The 16,084-nt window shown below is 57.1% G+C and overlaps 1 protein-coding gene across 3 annotated transcripts; it reads left to right on the forward strand.

Annotated features, from left to right (window-relative positions):
* The first annotated feature begins 11,878 nt into the window (after positions 1 to 11,878).
* Positions 11,879 to 13,783, forward strand: LOC105498317 (aurora kinase A interacting protein 1). Of its 3 annotated transcripts, none has more exons than XM_024798126.2 (4): positions 11,879 to 12,520; positions 12,727 to 12,811; positions 13,068 to 13,513; positions 13,611 to 13,783. In XM_024798126.2, the coding sequence occupies exons 2-4, from the start codon at positions 12,760 to 12,762 to the stop codon at positions 13,710 to 13,712; spliced, it is 600 nt and encodes a 199-aa protein (XP_024653894.2). In that variant the 5' UTR covers positions 11,879 to 12,520; positions 12,727 to 12,759; the 3' UTR covers positions 13,713 to 13,783. The 3 variants fall into 3 exon arrangements, with proteins under 3 accessions (XP_024653894.2, XP_024653895.2, XP_011768654.2); XM_024798127.2 differs by having other exon boundaries at positions 11,879 to 12,363; XM_011770352.3 differs by having other exon boundaries at positions 12,469 to 12,601.
* Positions 13,784 to 16,084: the final 2,301 nt, after the last annotated feature.

Consider the following 16,084-nt stretch of genomic DNA (forward strand, 5'->3'; position numbering starts at 1 on the left):
ACATCTGGAGCGTTGTGGACGTGGTAGGTGGTCGTTCTGCGTGCTTGTGAAAGTGTCCGGCGTGTGCACAGCCGGCGTGCCCACTCTCGGGCTCCTTGCTCCCTGCTCTACTAAAGTTTTGGATTTTGCATCCAATCCTGTGTGCCTGCCCTTCTGCTGAAAGCTTGTGGGGGTCCTGAGCCCCCTGCCCATCAGGATGACAGGCTCCTTCCTGCAGGGCCATAGGAGGGAAGTTTTGGAAACACACAGAATGAGTCCAAAGTGCTCTCGTTCCTGAGGGGGACTGGTTTGTAACCCATGACATCTGTGTGTGGGCGTGAGAGGCAGCTGGGAGCAGGACACTTGGAGGGTCACCCCAGTGCCCCCCAATGTTGTCAGCTGCCTCTTACCGTGGATTAGGGGGCCCCACTCCCAGTGGTACGGCTTGGGCTTACTAGGGCAGTGGAGCATATAGGCCAGGGCTAGTGGGATAATGGGGAGTTGTGCTTGATGACTTTTTTTTTTTTTTTGAGACAGAGTCTTGCTCAGTCACCCAGGCTGGAGTGCAGTGGCGTGATCTCGGCTCACTGCAAGCTCCGCCTTCCAGGTTCACGCCATTCTCCTGCCTCAGTCTCCCGAGTAGCTGGAACTACAGGTGCCCGCCACTACGCCCAGCTAGTTTTTTGTATTTTTAGTAGAGACGGGGTTTCACCGTGTTGGCCAGGATGGTCTTGATCTCCTGACCTCGTGATCTGCCCACCTCGGCCTCCCAAAGTGCTGGGATTACAGGCGTGAGCCACCGCGCCTGACCGTGCCTGATGACTTTTTTGATGGAGTTCTGTATTAGAGAGTTGGTGGGACCCGAACTGAGGAGATTCCAGGGAGGGTGTCCTTCCAGGGGGAGCAGCTATGAGGGGCCCGTTAGCTTCCTGTGCCTGGAAGTGAGAGAACCAGTAAAGGGCCACACATGCCTGTGCCCAAGAGACTTCTCTCCGTTTGCTTTCCTTTTTACGGAATAATTGTAAAATTATTATGACATGAAGAACTGTTTAAGACCAGATTTTATGGTCTCCCAACTTGCATCGGGCCCAAATGGTGTTGCAGTAGAAATTGAATTTTGGCCGGGTGTGGTGGCTAATGCCTGTAATCCCAGCACTTTGGGAGGCCGAGACGGGCGGATCACAAGGTCAGGAGATCGAGACCATCCTGGCTAACACGGTGAAACCCCGTCTCTACTAAAAAATGCAAAAAAAAAAACTAGCCGGGCGGGTTGGCGGGCGCCTGTAGTCCCAGCTACTCGGGAGGCTGAGGTAGGAGAATGGCGTAAACCCGGGAGGCGGAGCTTGCAGTGAGCTGAGATCCGGCCACTGCACTCCAGCCTGGGCGACAGAGCGAGACTCCGTCTCAAAATAAATAAATAAATAAATAAATAAATAAATAAATAAATAAATAAAGCCAAGTTTGGATTCGCCCCAATAGCCCAAGACACATCTGTGATGCCAGCCGAGGCGGCAGGAGGGAAGCAAGTGGCTTCGTCCCTTCCAGATCCCACTCTCCGCAGAGAGGTGAATTTGGGTGGCACGAAAGTAGATGAGAAGCATTTGTCCACTAACGGAATACAACAAAAGAAGTAATTTTTTTCTTTTTCTTTCTGTTTTTTTGTTGTTGTTGTTGAGACAGAGCCTCGCCCTGTTGCCCAGGCTGGAGTGCAGTGGCAGGATCTCGGCTCACTGCAGCCTCTGCCTCCCGAGTTCAAGCGATTCTCCCACCTCAGCCTCCTGAGTAGCTGGGACTAGAGGTGCCCGCCACCATGCCCGGCTAATTTTTTTTTGTATTTTTGGTAGAGACGGGATTTCACCACATTGGCCAGGCTAGTCTCGAACTCCTGACCTTGTGATCCGCCTGCCTCAGCCTCCCAAAGTGCTGGGATTACAGGTGTGAGCCACCGCGCCCGGCCATGTTTCCTTTTTTTTTTTTTTTGAGACTAGGTCTTGCTCTGTTGCCCAGGTTGGAGTGTAGTGGTATAATCACGGCTCGGCTCACTGTAACCCCACCCTGGGCTCAAGCAATCCTCCCACGTCAGCCTCCTGAGTAGCTGGGACTACAGGAGCGGGCCACCACACCCAGCCAGTTTTTCTATTTTTTTGTAGAGACGGGGTCTTGCTGTGTTGTTCAGGTTGGTGTTGAACTCCTGAGCTCAAGCAGTCTACCTGCCTCGGCCTCCTAAAGTGTTGGGATCACAGGTGTGAGCCACAGCACCTGACGACAAGCTTCTACTAAGCAAAGTGTAGAAGGGAAAGCGTAAAGTGACTATAAGAAGGGTAAAGCTGGCCCGGGCATGGTGGCTCACGCCTGTAATCCCAGCACTGTGGGAGGCTGAGGCAGGTGGATCACGAGGTCAGGAGATCGAGACCTTCCTGGCCAACACAGTGAAACGCTGTCTCTACTAAAAATACAAAAATTAGCCGGGCGTGGTGGTGGTGCGTGCCTGTAATCCCAGCTACTCAGGAGGCTGAGGCAGGAGAATCGCTTGAATCCGGGAGGCAGAGATTGCCGTGAACCGAGATTGCGCCATTGCACTCCAGCCTGGCGACGACAAAGCGAGACTCCAGCTCAAAAAAAGAAAAGGCTGTTACCAAAAGCTATAATTTTAGGTTTTAGGGCAGTAAGCAAGAAAAGGCAAGACCAAGATTCCGCTAGATTGGGCCTCCAACCTGCAATCCTAGAAGAAATGTCAGTGCCAAAACCCTGGGCCATCCAGAGGGTGACCAGTAACATGAAATGCCAAAACCCTGGGGTTCCCAAGTATTGACCAGTGAGGGTCCACACATGAAATGCCAAAAACCCCAGAGCAGGTGGAAGGCAGCCAACAGTATATGCCAAAGGGCAAGCTGGGGCCACAGAATGTGACTCTGGCATCCCGGGGTCAACACAGCAGGGCCTCTCACAGCCAAGTGTCCTGCCTTAAACAGTTGCTCTAATACAGTTCTTGGGGAGTAAGAGCCAAAACCATGAAGGAAGCACACACTTTAAGACAGAAAATACAATGGGTTGGGCACGGTGGCTCACACCTGTAATCCCAGCACTGTGGGAGGCTGAGGTGGGTGGATTGCTTGAGCTCAGGAGTTTGAGACCAGTTTGGGCAAAATAGTGAAACCCCATCTCTACTAAAGATACAAAAAAGAAGTAAAGGACTGGGTGCAGTGGCTCGCGCCTCTAATCCCAACACTGGGAGGCCAAGGTGGGCAGATCACAAGGTCAGGAGATCGAGACCATCCTGGCCAATGCAGTGAAACCCTGTCTCTACTAAAAATACAAAAATTAGCCGGGCGTGGTGGTGCGCGCCTGTAATCCCAGCTACTCGGGAAGCTGAGGCAGGAGAATTGCTTGAACTAAGAAGGTGGAGCTTGCGGTGAGCCAAGATCGTGCCACTGCACTCCAGCCTGGGCAGCAGGGCGAGACTCCGTCTGGAAAAAAAAAAATTTAGCCGGGCGTGGTGTGCACACCTGCAGGAGGCTGAGGGGATGGTCACTTAGGCCTAAGAGGTTGAGGCTGCGTTGAGTTGAGAACGTGCCTCCAGCCTGGGCGATAAGAGTGAGGCCTTCTCAGAAATAAAGTAAAATTGCTGACAAAAATAAATTGGGGTTAGAGGAGAATCAGCCAAGAGAAGGGGTGAGAAGGATGTGGTTCTGTCCAGGGTGGCCAAGCAATGGGGTATCCAAATCCACTGCTTGGCTGCCGTGAGGGAACAGGCCCTTAGACTTGGCACCTGACCAGAGCACGGATTTCACAGGAGGTGGCGGTGCTATGGCCGCTTGCCCACTGCTTGGCTCCACCGTGGGCCAGGAAAGAGGATGGTTCTGAGAAAATCCTCGTGGTAGCTTTGATCGCCCACTGCGCACATCTCGTCGTCTCCTCATCTTGCCTCCGCCGGTCGCCTCCATCTCCTGTCTCCCTGCCTCTTGCTCACCCCCTTGCTGTCTTTTTCTTTTTTGTTTTTGTTTTTGTTTGAGACAGAGTCTCGCTCTGTCGCCCAGGCTAAAGTGCAGTGGCCCTATCTCGGCTCACTGCAAGCTCCGCCTCCCGGGTTCACACCATTCTCCTGCCTCAGCCTCCTGAGTAGCTGGGACTACAGGTGCCCGCCACCACGCCTGGCTAATTTTTTGTATTTTTGGTAGAGACGGGGTTTCACCGTGTTAGCCAAGATGATCTCCATCTCCTGACCTCGTGATCTGCCTGCCTTGGCCTACCAAAGTGCTGGGATTACAGGCGTGAGCCACTGCACCTGGCCTCTTTGCTGTCTTTGTCCCTTCATGACCGCTGGATGATCCATGGCCAGTAAGCCCCCAAATTAGGGCTTAGCCCATGAGGGTTCTTGTCTTCACCTAGGGAAGAATGCAGGTGGTGTTAGACAGCAATCTTTCTTTTTTTTTTTTTTTTTTTTTTTTGAGACGGAGTCTCGCTCTGTCGCCCAGGCTGGAGTACAGTGGCCAGATCTCAGCTTACTGCAAGCTCTGCCTCCCGGGTTCACGCCATTCTCCTGCCTCAGCCTCCCGAGTAGCTGGGACTACAGGCGCCCGCCACCTTGCCCCGCTAGTTTTTTTAAAATTATTTTTTAGTAGAGACGGGGTTTCACCGTGTTAGCCAGGATGGTCTCCATCTCCTGACCTCGTGATCTGCCCGTCTTGGCCTCCCAAAGTGCTGGGATTACAGGCTTGAGCCACCGCGCCCGGCCTTTGTTTTCTTTTTTTTAATTGGAGATGGAGTCTCACTTTGTTACCCAGGCTGGAGTGCAGTGACATGATCACAGTTCACTGCAACCTCTGTCTCCCAGGCTCAAGCAATTCTCCCTCTTGCTGGTATTGTGGGTGTCCACCACTGCACCTGGCCCACAGCAATCCAACAGTCTTGCTCTCTTGCCTGGGCTGGAGTGCAGTGCTGCAGTCTCAGTTCACTTCCTCCTCCCAGGTTCAAGTGATTCTCCTGCCTCAACCTTCTGAGTAGCTGGGATTACAGGTGTCCGCCACCACGCCTGGCTAATTTTCACCAGTTGGGGTGGGGGTGTTCACCATGTTGGCCAGGCTGGTCTTGAACTCCTGACTTCAGGTGATCCGCCCACTTTGGCCTGTGCTGGGATTATAGGCGTGAGCAACCAAAGCTGGCCCACAGCATTCCTTTTATTGAACTGGAGCTAGTACTGGTGGGGCAGGGATAATGTGTAGACAGTGGGCCCAGAGCTGCACTTGAGGGCTGTTGGCAACTGTATTTATATCTATGTTTACTTACATTAAATTAAGGGGTGAGTTACCAGGACTTTCTGCGATAGGGGTGGTAACCTCTGGGTCACTGCCGTGGACTTTGTAAACTGTCAAGGCACTGGGGGGACGGCTTACACCAGTGAGCAGTGAGGGCCCCCAGGGATCGCCTTCCTTCTGGCGGTTTTGCTTCATTCTGTCTGGACCAGGAAGGCCGTCCTGCAGGTCTCCCGTCTCCCTGCTGCAGCGTGCTGATGGGACCAGGGGGTCCCTGGTGGTCCCCGGCTGGAGCCTGGCTGGCTTGGGACAGGGCGTGTGGTGGCTGCCTCCAGTGGGTCCCCAGGAGCCCCAGCATGGTGGGCATCTCCTTGCAGTCACCGCTGCAGAGAGAGATCCAAAGCACTGACCCAACGCAGGGCCCAGCACACGCTTCCCAGAGCCCCCTCTGGGCCCCCGTCCTGGGTGAAGGGTTGTTTCTGGGGAGTTGACAGCAAGCATGGCCCTGACTGTCCATGAGATGACTGGCCCCGCGAGGCTGCCAGGAGGGGAAGTGCAGGCATCAGGGTTGCCTGTCCCCGCGACTCCATGCTGCCTGCGTCTCAGCTCCCGGGCCGCCATCTGGAGGAAACTGGTGGGAGCTCAGGGGGGCTCAGGCTAGGGGGACACGGTGGAGGACTGAGAGCTCAGAGATGTGCTGTTGGGCCACGGTAGTGCCCCAGGGACACTGCTCCACACACTGAGTGCACAGGACAGTCCCCAGGCGTCAGCTGTGCCAAGGTGGAGAAACGTGTGGGACATGCCCCAGAGGACACAGCAGGGCCCATTGTCCCCAGAGCCTCCAGCACCACAGCTCTGGCAGTGCCCAGTGTCCTCGCAGGGCGCCTCCGCTGCCTGAGGCTTTCCAGAGCCCATTCTGGAGATAACCAGATGGGCGGGCCAAAGTGCGGTTCTGCTCCAGGTCCTTTGAGGGTCCACGCTAGCTGGGGGGCCCCACAGGCTGGTCTCTGCCTAGGGACACAGCAAAGGGCCACGGCGCCAGCTCCTGGCATGAGTGCCCTGGAGCTCTGGCAACTGGAGCCTGGTCCGGCATCCGGAAAGGGAGAGTCGCCAGCCACAAGGTGGGGCAGGTTCGGCCTTTGCTCCAAGTGACTCAGGTCTCGGCCTGGATCCAGGAGCACTGACCTGAGGGTGGGGGTCTTTCCCACCACACCGGGGGCTCCCCGTGCCCCAGAATCCATGGCTCTCCCTGCCTGCGGCTAGGCCAGGCCCAGGGGTCACTCCAGCCCTGGGAGTACCTACAGGAGGAACCCACACGGGGAGGCATCTGGTGCGGTGGGTGGGCACCTCCCTGGCAGCCCTCAAGGTTGCCCTGGCACTTGGGGCGACTGCACATTTTCCCAGGGGAGGCAGGCAGTGGGGGGCTGCCCAGCATCCACGAGGCCACCGTCCCACCTCTGTGAGATTTACCCTCTGCAGGGACCAAAGGAAGGAGGGGCACACACCAGTGTCGTCCCACGGATGCCCCACTCCACCTCCTCAGGCCCAGCCCCTGGGGGCTGCTTCCATCCCGCCAGCACCTTCACGACTCCACGGGCAGCTGCATGAATGGGGGGACTGGCACAGGCAGGGCTGTGGCCCCACATGGGGTGCACCTCAAGTTCCTCACAGGGCAGGGCACCCACAGAGCAGCGGCTGTGTCATGGAGCTGCTGGGCAGGCTTCACTGGTGGTGGCCTGGCTGGAGTGTCACGGCCCAGGGCACCCCAACCCTGAGAGGACATACCTGGTGGAGAGGCCATTTCGCCGTCAGCAGGGGGTTTAGGCCCTACCACCTGGGACAGCTCATGGTGGCGCCCATGCCCGGGGTGGGGTAGGACTGAACTGCTGCATCCTGAGCCAGATGCACTGCTCCTGTTCCCTTAGCCTTGTGTGAGGGTTCCTGGCTCCTGGGAAGCCCTGTGCCTGGAACACTGGTGAGCATTTTAGCACCTCTGAAAAAAGGGTAGGCCCTCATTTTTCAGTTTTTGGGGTGTACATACTTCCTTCATGGCCAGTTTTATTTATCTGAGATAGTCCCGCTCTGTCACCCAGGCTGGACTGCAGTGGCGCGATCTTGGCTCACTGCAACCTCCATCTCCCAGATTCAAGCAATTCTCCTGCCTCAGCCTCCCAAGTGGCTGTGATTACAGGCGCCTGGCTAATTTTTGTATTTTTATTAAAGATGGGGTTCCACCACATTGGCCAGGCTGGTCTAGAACTCCTGACCTTAAGTGATCTGCCTGCCTCGGCCTCCCAGAGTGCTGGGATTACAGGCATGAGCCACTTGGCCCAGCCCGGCCAATTTTATTTTATTGTCTCTGTCACCGAGGCTGGAGTGCAGTGGTGTGATCTCGGATCACTGCAGCCTCAACTTCCTGGGCTCAAGTGATCCTCTCACCTCAGCCTTCCAAGTAGCTGAGACCCACAGGCTCACGCCTCCATGCCTGGCTAATTTTTTTCTTTTTTTTTTGAGATGGAATCTCGCTCTGTCTCCCAGGCTGGAGTGCAGTGGCTGGATCTCGGCTCATTGCAGGCTCCGCCTCCTGGATTCACGCCATTCTCCTGCCTCAGCCTCCCGAGTAGCGGGGACTACAGGCGCCCGCCACCATGCCCAGCTAATTTTTTGTATTTTTAGTAGAGACGGGGTTTCACCATGTTAGCCAGGATGGTCTCCATCTCCTGACCTCGTGATCTGCCTGCCTCAGCCTCCCAAAGTGCTGGGATTACAGGCATGAGCCACCGCGCCTGGCCTTCTTTTTAATTTTTTGTAGAGATGGAGCCTCAATATGTTGCAGGCTGGTCTTCAACTCCTGGGCTAAAAGTGATCCTCCCACCTCAGTCTCCTGAGTAGCTGGGACTACAGTTGTGAGCCATCACGCCCAGCTAATTTTTGTATTTTGCGTCGAGACGGGGTCTCACCATGTTGCCCAGGCTGGATATGGCCAATTTCAAGTGCCAACAACTTATTCCATGCAGTAGCCAGTATACAGCTTTTCCTTCACCACTCACCGTGGCATGGCCGAGGCTCACTCTGCCTCCCGTGTTTAAGTGATCCCCCGTCTCAGCCTCCTAAGCAGCTGGGATTACAGGCATGTGCCACCAAGCCCAGCTAATTTTTGTATTTTTCGTAGAAATGGGGTTTCACCATGTTGTCCAGGCTGGTCTCGAACTGACCTCAAGTGATCTGCCCGCCTTAGCCTCCCAAAGTGCTGGGATTACAGACGTGAGTCACTGCATCTGGTCCACAATAGTTAAAAAAAAAAAATTGATAGTTTATTTAAGCAAAAATACATACAGTCGTTACTGCCAGACAATATGAGATGTTGAACGTTTGATCCAATTTTCCTTCCTGGATAAGTTTTTCTTTCCGATTCCTGTCAGTTTTGAAAACATAATACCAGAAGAAGAGGGTCCCCATTCCATACAGAGCTCCCAAGAGTGAGTTTTTAGGAGTGGGTCTAAAATTAGGGTAGACATTCGCTAATCTTGCGCAGATCCGCTGAATCAAGGCAGGCTCTTGATGAGCCCTTGGCGGTTAGGGACCTTGTACTGAAGCAGGTGCTCCCGTTTAAGCCGGGCTCTGAATGGCCAACGGCTGGGCTTGTGCCCGCCTATTTGGCTGCACCGAGGGCCGAGGCCAGGTGTGACGGGGTATACTTGGGGAGCGATATCTCCATGACCGGGCACACACTTGCCTATAACATTCAGTCATCTTAAGACCATTCTCCGGAGGCAGGAGAATCGCTTGAGGCTGGGAAGTGGAGCTTGCAGTGAGCTGAGATCGCACCACTGCACTCCAGCCTGGGTGACAGAGTGAGACTCCCTCTCAAAAAAAAAAAAAAAAAAAAAAATGCCAGGCGTGGTGGCTCACACCTATAATCCTAGCACTTGGAAAGGCCGAAGCAGGTGGATTGCCTGAACTCAAGAGCTCAAGACTAGCCTGGGCAACACAGTGAAACCCCATCTCTACTAAAATACAAAAAATTAGCCGGGTGTGGCGGCGTGCTGTATTCCCAGCTATTCCGGGGGCTGAGGAAGGAGAATTGCTAGAAACCGGGAGGCGGAGGTTGCCGTGAGCCGAGATCACGCCACGGCACTCCAGGCTGAGTGACAGAGCGAGACTCCATCTATTTAAAAAAAAAAGAAGGAAAGAAACTTCAGAATTTTTTGGCATGTTGTATCTCTGGCCCGGCGGCTGGAGGAGCATTAAAGGCGGGGTGGCCAAGGGTGGACCCAGGCTGGGGCTCAGCCTGTGCCCTGAGCTGAGGAGCCCCAAAGTCTTGGGGCAAAAGTTGCAGCCAGGCAGGGCCCTGATGCCTTGTCAGAACCTGGCAGTGACTTGTGGGAGCCAGTGCAGGCTAGGGCGCAGTGGGACCGCTAGCTGTTAAGCTTTCAGGAGTTTTGCACACCAACTGCTACACACAGCCATTATTTCTAAACCACATACATTTACAGTTAAATTATGCTAATAAAAGGAAACACTGAAAACTCATAGTTTCGTATTTTAATAAGATCACTATTATCCGTGATCTTAAGATTATTTAAGTATTATAAGCAGGTGTGCGCTGGGTTGCCAATATGTTGTTCCCCAAGTATACTCCGTCGCGTCTGGCCACTCTGCCCTCGACCCAGTCCTGAGGAGCTGGGACTACAGGTCTGCGCCACCACCTATGCCTTTTTTTTTGAGTCGGAGTCTTGCTCTGTCACTCAGGCTGGAGTGCAATGGCACGATCTCGGCTCACTGCAACCTCCAATTCCCAGGTTCCAAAGATTATGCTGCCTCAGCCTCCAGAGTAGCTGGGACTACAAGTGTGCGCCACCACACCCAACTAATTTTTTTTGGTATTTTTAGTAGAGACGGGGTGCCATGTTGGCCAGGCTGGTCTCAAACTCCTGACTTCAGACAATGTGCCCGCCTCGACCTCCCAAAGTGCTGGGATTACAGGCGTGAACCACTGCGCCCGACCAAAATTCTGAAGTTTGTAAAGAAAAACTTTCCTGAAGACAAATGGGTATTTTGGGGAAAACAGGTATGTGCAGTAACTGTGTACTTCCCTTGAGAGACTAGAGTTCCTTTGTTTACAAATTAGGAATCATAACCCATGCACCCTCCCCGATTCTTCCACTGCATTTTTCTTCCTCAGATGTTTGTAAAGGATCGATCTTCCTGGGCTAGTTCCAGCTCACCTAGCTTGGCAGCTCTGCTCACACAAGCATCTGGCACTTGCAACACGTGTTCCTGCCACTCCTGTGGGAGGCAGCTAGTCAGGTCTGGCCTGGACATTCATCGGGGTGGCCATTGTCTGCAAGCCTCCTGGGCCGGCTCCATGCAGCTCCTGTAGCTGAATGGTAATTCCCCAGCCTCGTAGCAGCTGGGTCCTGCTCTAGCTGGGACCTTTCCCGTTTGGCCTGGAGCCTGCTGGGTACAGGGACCGCAACAGACTGGTGTTCCTCACTTCACCTCCCTGAAATTACTTCCTGAGAGGGGGAAGGACACCCTGGTTCCTCGTGCCCCTCCAGACTGTCTCAGACTGAAATGTCCACATCCTGTTTCTTCTACCTGGTCCCTAACTCTGGGGAGGTACTTCTATCTGCGCATCAATGCCTCAGAAGCCTGAAGGCCAAGGTTGCCAGCCCAGGTTATTCTGGTTCTTCTCAACATGCTCACCTGTTCTCTGATGGATTCTTTGCATCTCCCTGGCCCCTGGCCGGATGAAGACGAACGGAGGCACCAAGGCAAGGGCTGCTCTGGAGGCACCACCTGCTCATTTACAACCAGATCCACTAGGGCGCTGTGCAGCGGGCGGGCGGGCAGCAAATACACCTTCCCGCTTGGAAATCCCAAGTAGCCCCTGGAAGGTAAGGTAGAGTCACCTGGGGACCTCAGTTATGGAGCTGGGCCTGGAGCCTGCACTTTCTGTCCTCACACTGGCCTATCCTGTCACTCACTGCTGGGCTGGGCCCGGCGGATGACCTGGCCTGGCCAGTTCCGCTAAGCGTCCCTTCAAGACCCTCCTGCAAGGCAAGTCTCTGAGCAGGCCCAGCAGGCTCCGCTCCACACCCCGCGCCCACCAGGCGCCCCTGGAAGTCCATGCTGGGGTCTCTGCCTTAGCCAACCTCAGGGAGGTGAAAGGAGCCTGTCTGGAGTAGAAAGGTGAAGCTACACGTTGGCAGCGCCTACTCTGGGGAGCAACATTAGGGGCTCAGCCAATCCCAATCCTCCACAGAGGCTGCTTCTAGTTTTCAGACAAAAAGTTGAGAGTGTGATTTGCTTTATCTTTTGAGACAGGGTCTCACTGTCGCCCAGACGAGTGCAGTGGTGTGATCTCGGCTCACTGCAACCTCTGCCTCCCGGGCTCAAGCAATTCTCCTGCCTCAGCCTCCTGAGTAGCTGGGATTACAGGCACCCGCCACCACGCCAGGCTAATTTTTGTAGTTTTAGTAGAGACGGGGTTTCACCATGTTGGCCAGGCTGGTCTCGAACTCCTGACCTCAGGTGATCCGCCCGCCTCGGCCTCCCAAAGTGCTGGGATTACAGGCGTGAGCCACCGCGCCCGCCTTGAGTCTTATTTATTTATTTTTTTTAACCCCAGGAATGAGGAGCAGGCTCAGCGCTTGCTCCGGGTCCTTCGTCTCTAGCCAAAACAGGAGAAATAACTCCAGACACTTCCGCCTTCAGATAACTTCACTTCCGCCGCCGGATACGTCACTTCCGTGGCCTTGAGCCCGCACTTCCGTCGGCCCGTTGGGAATCCGGCCCCCGGGTGGTCCGGAAACGATTCTGGACCCGCCGCCATGTCCAGGGCCCGGAACCCCCTGGGATTGTGGGAAATGTAGTTTTTTGCCTCCGTAAGGGACCAGGCGGAGCTGAGGAACCGCGCGAGGACTGGGACCGTGACTCCTCTAACCGGAAACCGTCGCCTTTCGGGCCCGGCGGGGCCTGAGTCAATGCAGAACCGGGGGCCGCGAGGACGCCAGGGGGCGCTGCGCGTAGGAACCGCCGAGTGGCCGCTGCCGATCGGCGCCGACTCGGGGACGGACCGGAAGTGCCTGAGGGCGGCCGCGGAACAGTCAATTTGAGCCGCGCGGAGGTCGGGCCTGGGAAGGGTCAGCGGGAGACCTGAGGGCCCAGGACGCTGCGGCGGGCGGACCCGGGGTCCCGCCGAGAGGGTCCCGGCGCCAGGCAGCGCGATCCGCGCGGGGGTGAAGCCGGGGAGGGGGCCGGCCTCCACGTTCTGGGACTTTTCTGTGCGTCCGAGCGCGACACCGCCCGCGGCGGGGGCTTGGGAGCCTCGGGGCGCGAGCTGTGTTGGAAGCAAAGTCCTCCTTGTGGGTTGGAGTTGCGGAGGGAGAAGGGAGGCGGGGGTCGCGGCGGGACCCGACGCCCCAGTCCCGGCCCGCCCGTGGCTGCTGAAGGCGCTGCCGCCTGACCTGAACGGGCACCTGTGTTCCAGCTCCCCTGGGACCTGGGCCGCCGCCCACAGACCATGCTCCTGGGGCGCCTGACCTCCCAGCTGCTGAGGGCCGTTCCCTGGGCAGGTAGGAAGCCCCGCGAGGGCGGATGGGAGGATACACGCCTGGTCAGGAATGCGGGTCCCAGCAGCTCCGCCGGGGCAGGGCCCGTGGCCACACACACTCTTTCCCCTCTAAGCTTCCGAGGCGCACAGAGGGAACTCAGGGGTTCAGGCCAGGAATGAGGTGCGGGGGATCCTCACTGGGACGAACGTGCTGCTCCCCAGCCCGACGGGCCTGCGTGGTCTCGCGAGCGGTGACTGTGGCGTCTGGTTTTCTGCAGGCGGCCGCCCGCCCTGGCCCGTCTCTGGAGTGCTGGGCAGCCGGGCCTGCGGGCCCCTTTACAGCACACGGCCGGCCGGCCCAGGTAGGGCGGCCTCCCTCCCTCGCAAGGGGGCCCAGCTGGAGCTGGAGGAGATGCTGGTCCCCAGGAAGATGTGCGTCAGCCCCCTGGAGAGCTGGCTCACGGCCCGCTGCTTCCTGCCCAGACTGGATAGCGGGACCGCAGGCCCCGTGGCTCCACCCCAGTCCCACCAGTGTCCGCCCAGCCCGATAGGGGAAGGGGCCGAGCAGGGGGATGAAGGCGTCGGGGATGCGCCTCAAATTCAGTGCAAAAACGTGCTGAAGATCCGCCGGCGGAAGATGAACCGCCACAAGTACCGGAAGCTGGTGAAGAGGACGCGGTTCCTGCGGAGGAAGATCCGGGAAGGACGCCTGAAACGCAAGCAGGTGAGCGGCCGCCTGCTTGTTCCTGGGAGGGCAAAGTACTGAGAACACGTTTATTTGCCACGAATTAATTGGCGGTCCCTCCCTCTGCCCCTTGCAGATCAAGTTCGAGAAAGACCTGAGGCGCATCTGGCTGAAGGCGGGGCTGAAGGAAGCCCCCGAAGGCTGGCAGACCCCCAACATCTACCTGCGGAGCAAATGAGTCTGGCGCCGCCCTTCCCGCCCGTTGCTGCTGCGATCTCTAGTAATAAATGCTCAGAGGACTCGACCATTCCTGCTGGTCTGGAGCCCCTTTTGCCTAGTGTGAGGTCTCAGGATTGAGGCTGGTGCCAGTCCCAGGTGTTGTAGAAGCCCCGGGCGCCAGGGTGGCAGATTGGCCGTCCGTCTCTCTAGCTGGCCCTTGGCCGCCGTCCAGAGGGTGCTGGGCCTGTGGGAGCCCCAGCCTCGCTGTGAGTGAATGTATGCTGTATGCAGCCCAGGCTAGGTGCTGTGGGATCACTGTGAAGAGAGCCCACAGCCCCTCCCTGAGCGCCACATTCCCTGGGGGAGCGGACCCAGAGGGCAGAAGTACAGGGGAACAGGACTGGGGTTGAGGGAGCTCCCAGAATGCATGGGGTGACTCAGGTGTATTTCATGAGTGGAGGGTCAGGGAGGGTCTCACTGGGAAGGCAGGAAAGGTCCTGGTACCACTGGTGGTGGTGGATGGTGCCCACCAGGCTCCATGGACGTGAGCCTCCAGTGGCCCTCCGCGCCATCCAGCTACAGGGCCAGGGTGTTGGCCCTCCCAGGTGGGTCTGCCGTCTCCTGGGGCTCTGAGTGGAGGTGGGGACTCAGCAGGAAGAGTTGGCCCAGAAGGAGTTCAGGGCTGGGGGGTGGCTGAGGAAAGGCTCTCATTTACAGGGTGGAGAATCCCTGAGGCTTAGGTTGAGCCATAGGCCTCCGGTGTCTCCAGGTTCCTCTGGGTGAAGAGGAGGAACACATTACTCCGTGTGTGTGTGTGTGTGTGTGTGTTTGAGACAGAGTCTCATTCCATCACCCAGGCTGGAGTGCAGTGGCGAGGTCTCAGCTCACTGTAACCTCTCCCTCCCAGGTTCAAGTGATTCTCCTGCCTCAGCCTCCTGAATAGCGGGGATTACAGGTGCCCGCTACCACGCCTGGCTAATTTTTGTATTTTTATTAGAGATGGGGTTTTACCATGTTGATGAGGATGGTCTTGATCTCCTGACCTCAAGTGATCTGCCTGCCTTGGCCTCCCAAAGTGCTGGGATTACAGGCGTGAGCCACCGTGCCCGGCTGGAACACGTTATTCCTAAGAGCGGGGGCCCTCGGACTTGGGTAGCAGGGCATGCAGGTGGACACCGGGAAGGTGCTGCAGCCCAGTCTCAGCCGCGCTGCCCCCAACAGCTCAGCAACAGGAGAGGAGGCTTTGCGTCCGCCCCAGGCTTTTGAGTGGAGGCCTTGGAGCTGCAGCCTCTCCCACCCCACCCCGTGTGAAGGCTGGGCTGCCTCGCCAGAGACATGGGGGCCTCTTGTTTTATGTCACAGAAATGTGTCTGAGTCTCAAGCTTGAGTCCCTTGCCCATCAGACTTTGGGGAGGGCTTGAGCGCTGTTCCCAGCAGTTTCTCTAGAACAGGACGGACTTGTGGGTCACACACTGTCCGAGGAGTCGGGCCCTGGACGTGCCAGCCAGCGAGGTTAGCAGGCCTTGGCTGTGGGTCCCGATCTGCACGAGGGGTCCGGAGGCCCTAGCGGGTGCAGGTGCGCTTCCCAAGACCACCACACGGGGGCAGCAGCCAGGCTCCTGGGTCCAGGGCTGGGGACCAGGACAGGTGGCAGGAAGCATCTTGTGGGGCCCCAGGTGGGGTCACAGACATCCTTCCTGTGTCTGTTTTCTTTTCTTTTTTTTTTTTTGAGACGGATTCTTGCTCTGTAGCCCGGGCTGGAGTGCAGTGGCCGGATCTCAGCTCACTGCAAGCTCCGCCTCCCGGGTTTACGCCATTCTCCTGCCTCAGCCTCCCGAGTAGCTGGGACTACAGGCGCCCGCCACCTCGCCCGGCTAGTTTTTTGTATTTTTAGTAGAGACGGGGTTTCACCGTGTTAGCCAGGATGGTCTCGATCTCCTGACCTCGTGATCCGCCCGTCTCGGCCTCCCAAAGTGCTGGGATTACAGGCTTGAGCCACCGCGCCCGGCCTACCCTGTGTCTGTTTTCCCAGCTGTGAGTGGAGCAGGGTTCCCAGGGCCGAAACTCCTCCACCTGAAGCGGAACCCGCTCAGTGCCAAGCCTGGCCCTGCCCCAGCCTCCCGGTGCCCTTGCCTGCCACTGGCACCCTCTGCGGAGCCGCTGCCCCTGCGTTTCCTTCCATCCCGGCCTTAGGAGCTGCCCCGGGCTCACCTCCCTCCTCTCTGTGTGAGGGAGGAGACGTGGGAAGCTGAGTGGACCTGTCCGGAGTCCTAGCCTGCAGAGGCCAGCTGGGCAGCCAGTGGTGGGGAGCAGCCCTACCCAGCTCAGGTCAGCCCTGAGACCCGCCTCGGGCCTGGCCTCCTCCACCCCTGCACGGGGGCCGGCTTGGGG

This window comes from Macaca nemestrina, chromosome 1 (assembly GCF_043159975.1).
Source record: "Macaca nemestrina isolate mMacNem1 chromosome 1, mMacNem.hap1, whole genome shotgun sequence".
Lineage (NCBI taxonomy): Eukaryota > Metazoa > Chordata > Mammalia > Primates > Cercopithecidae > Macaca > Macaca nemestrina.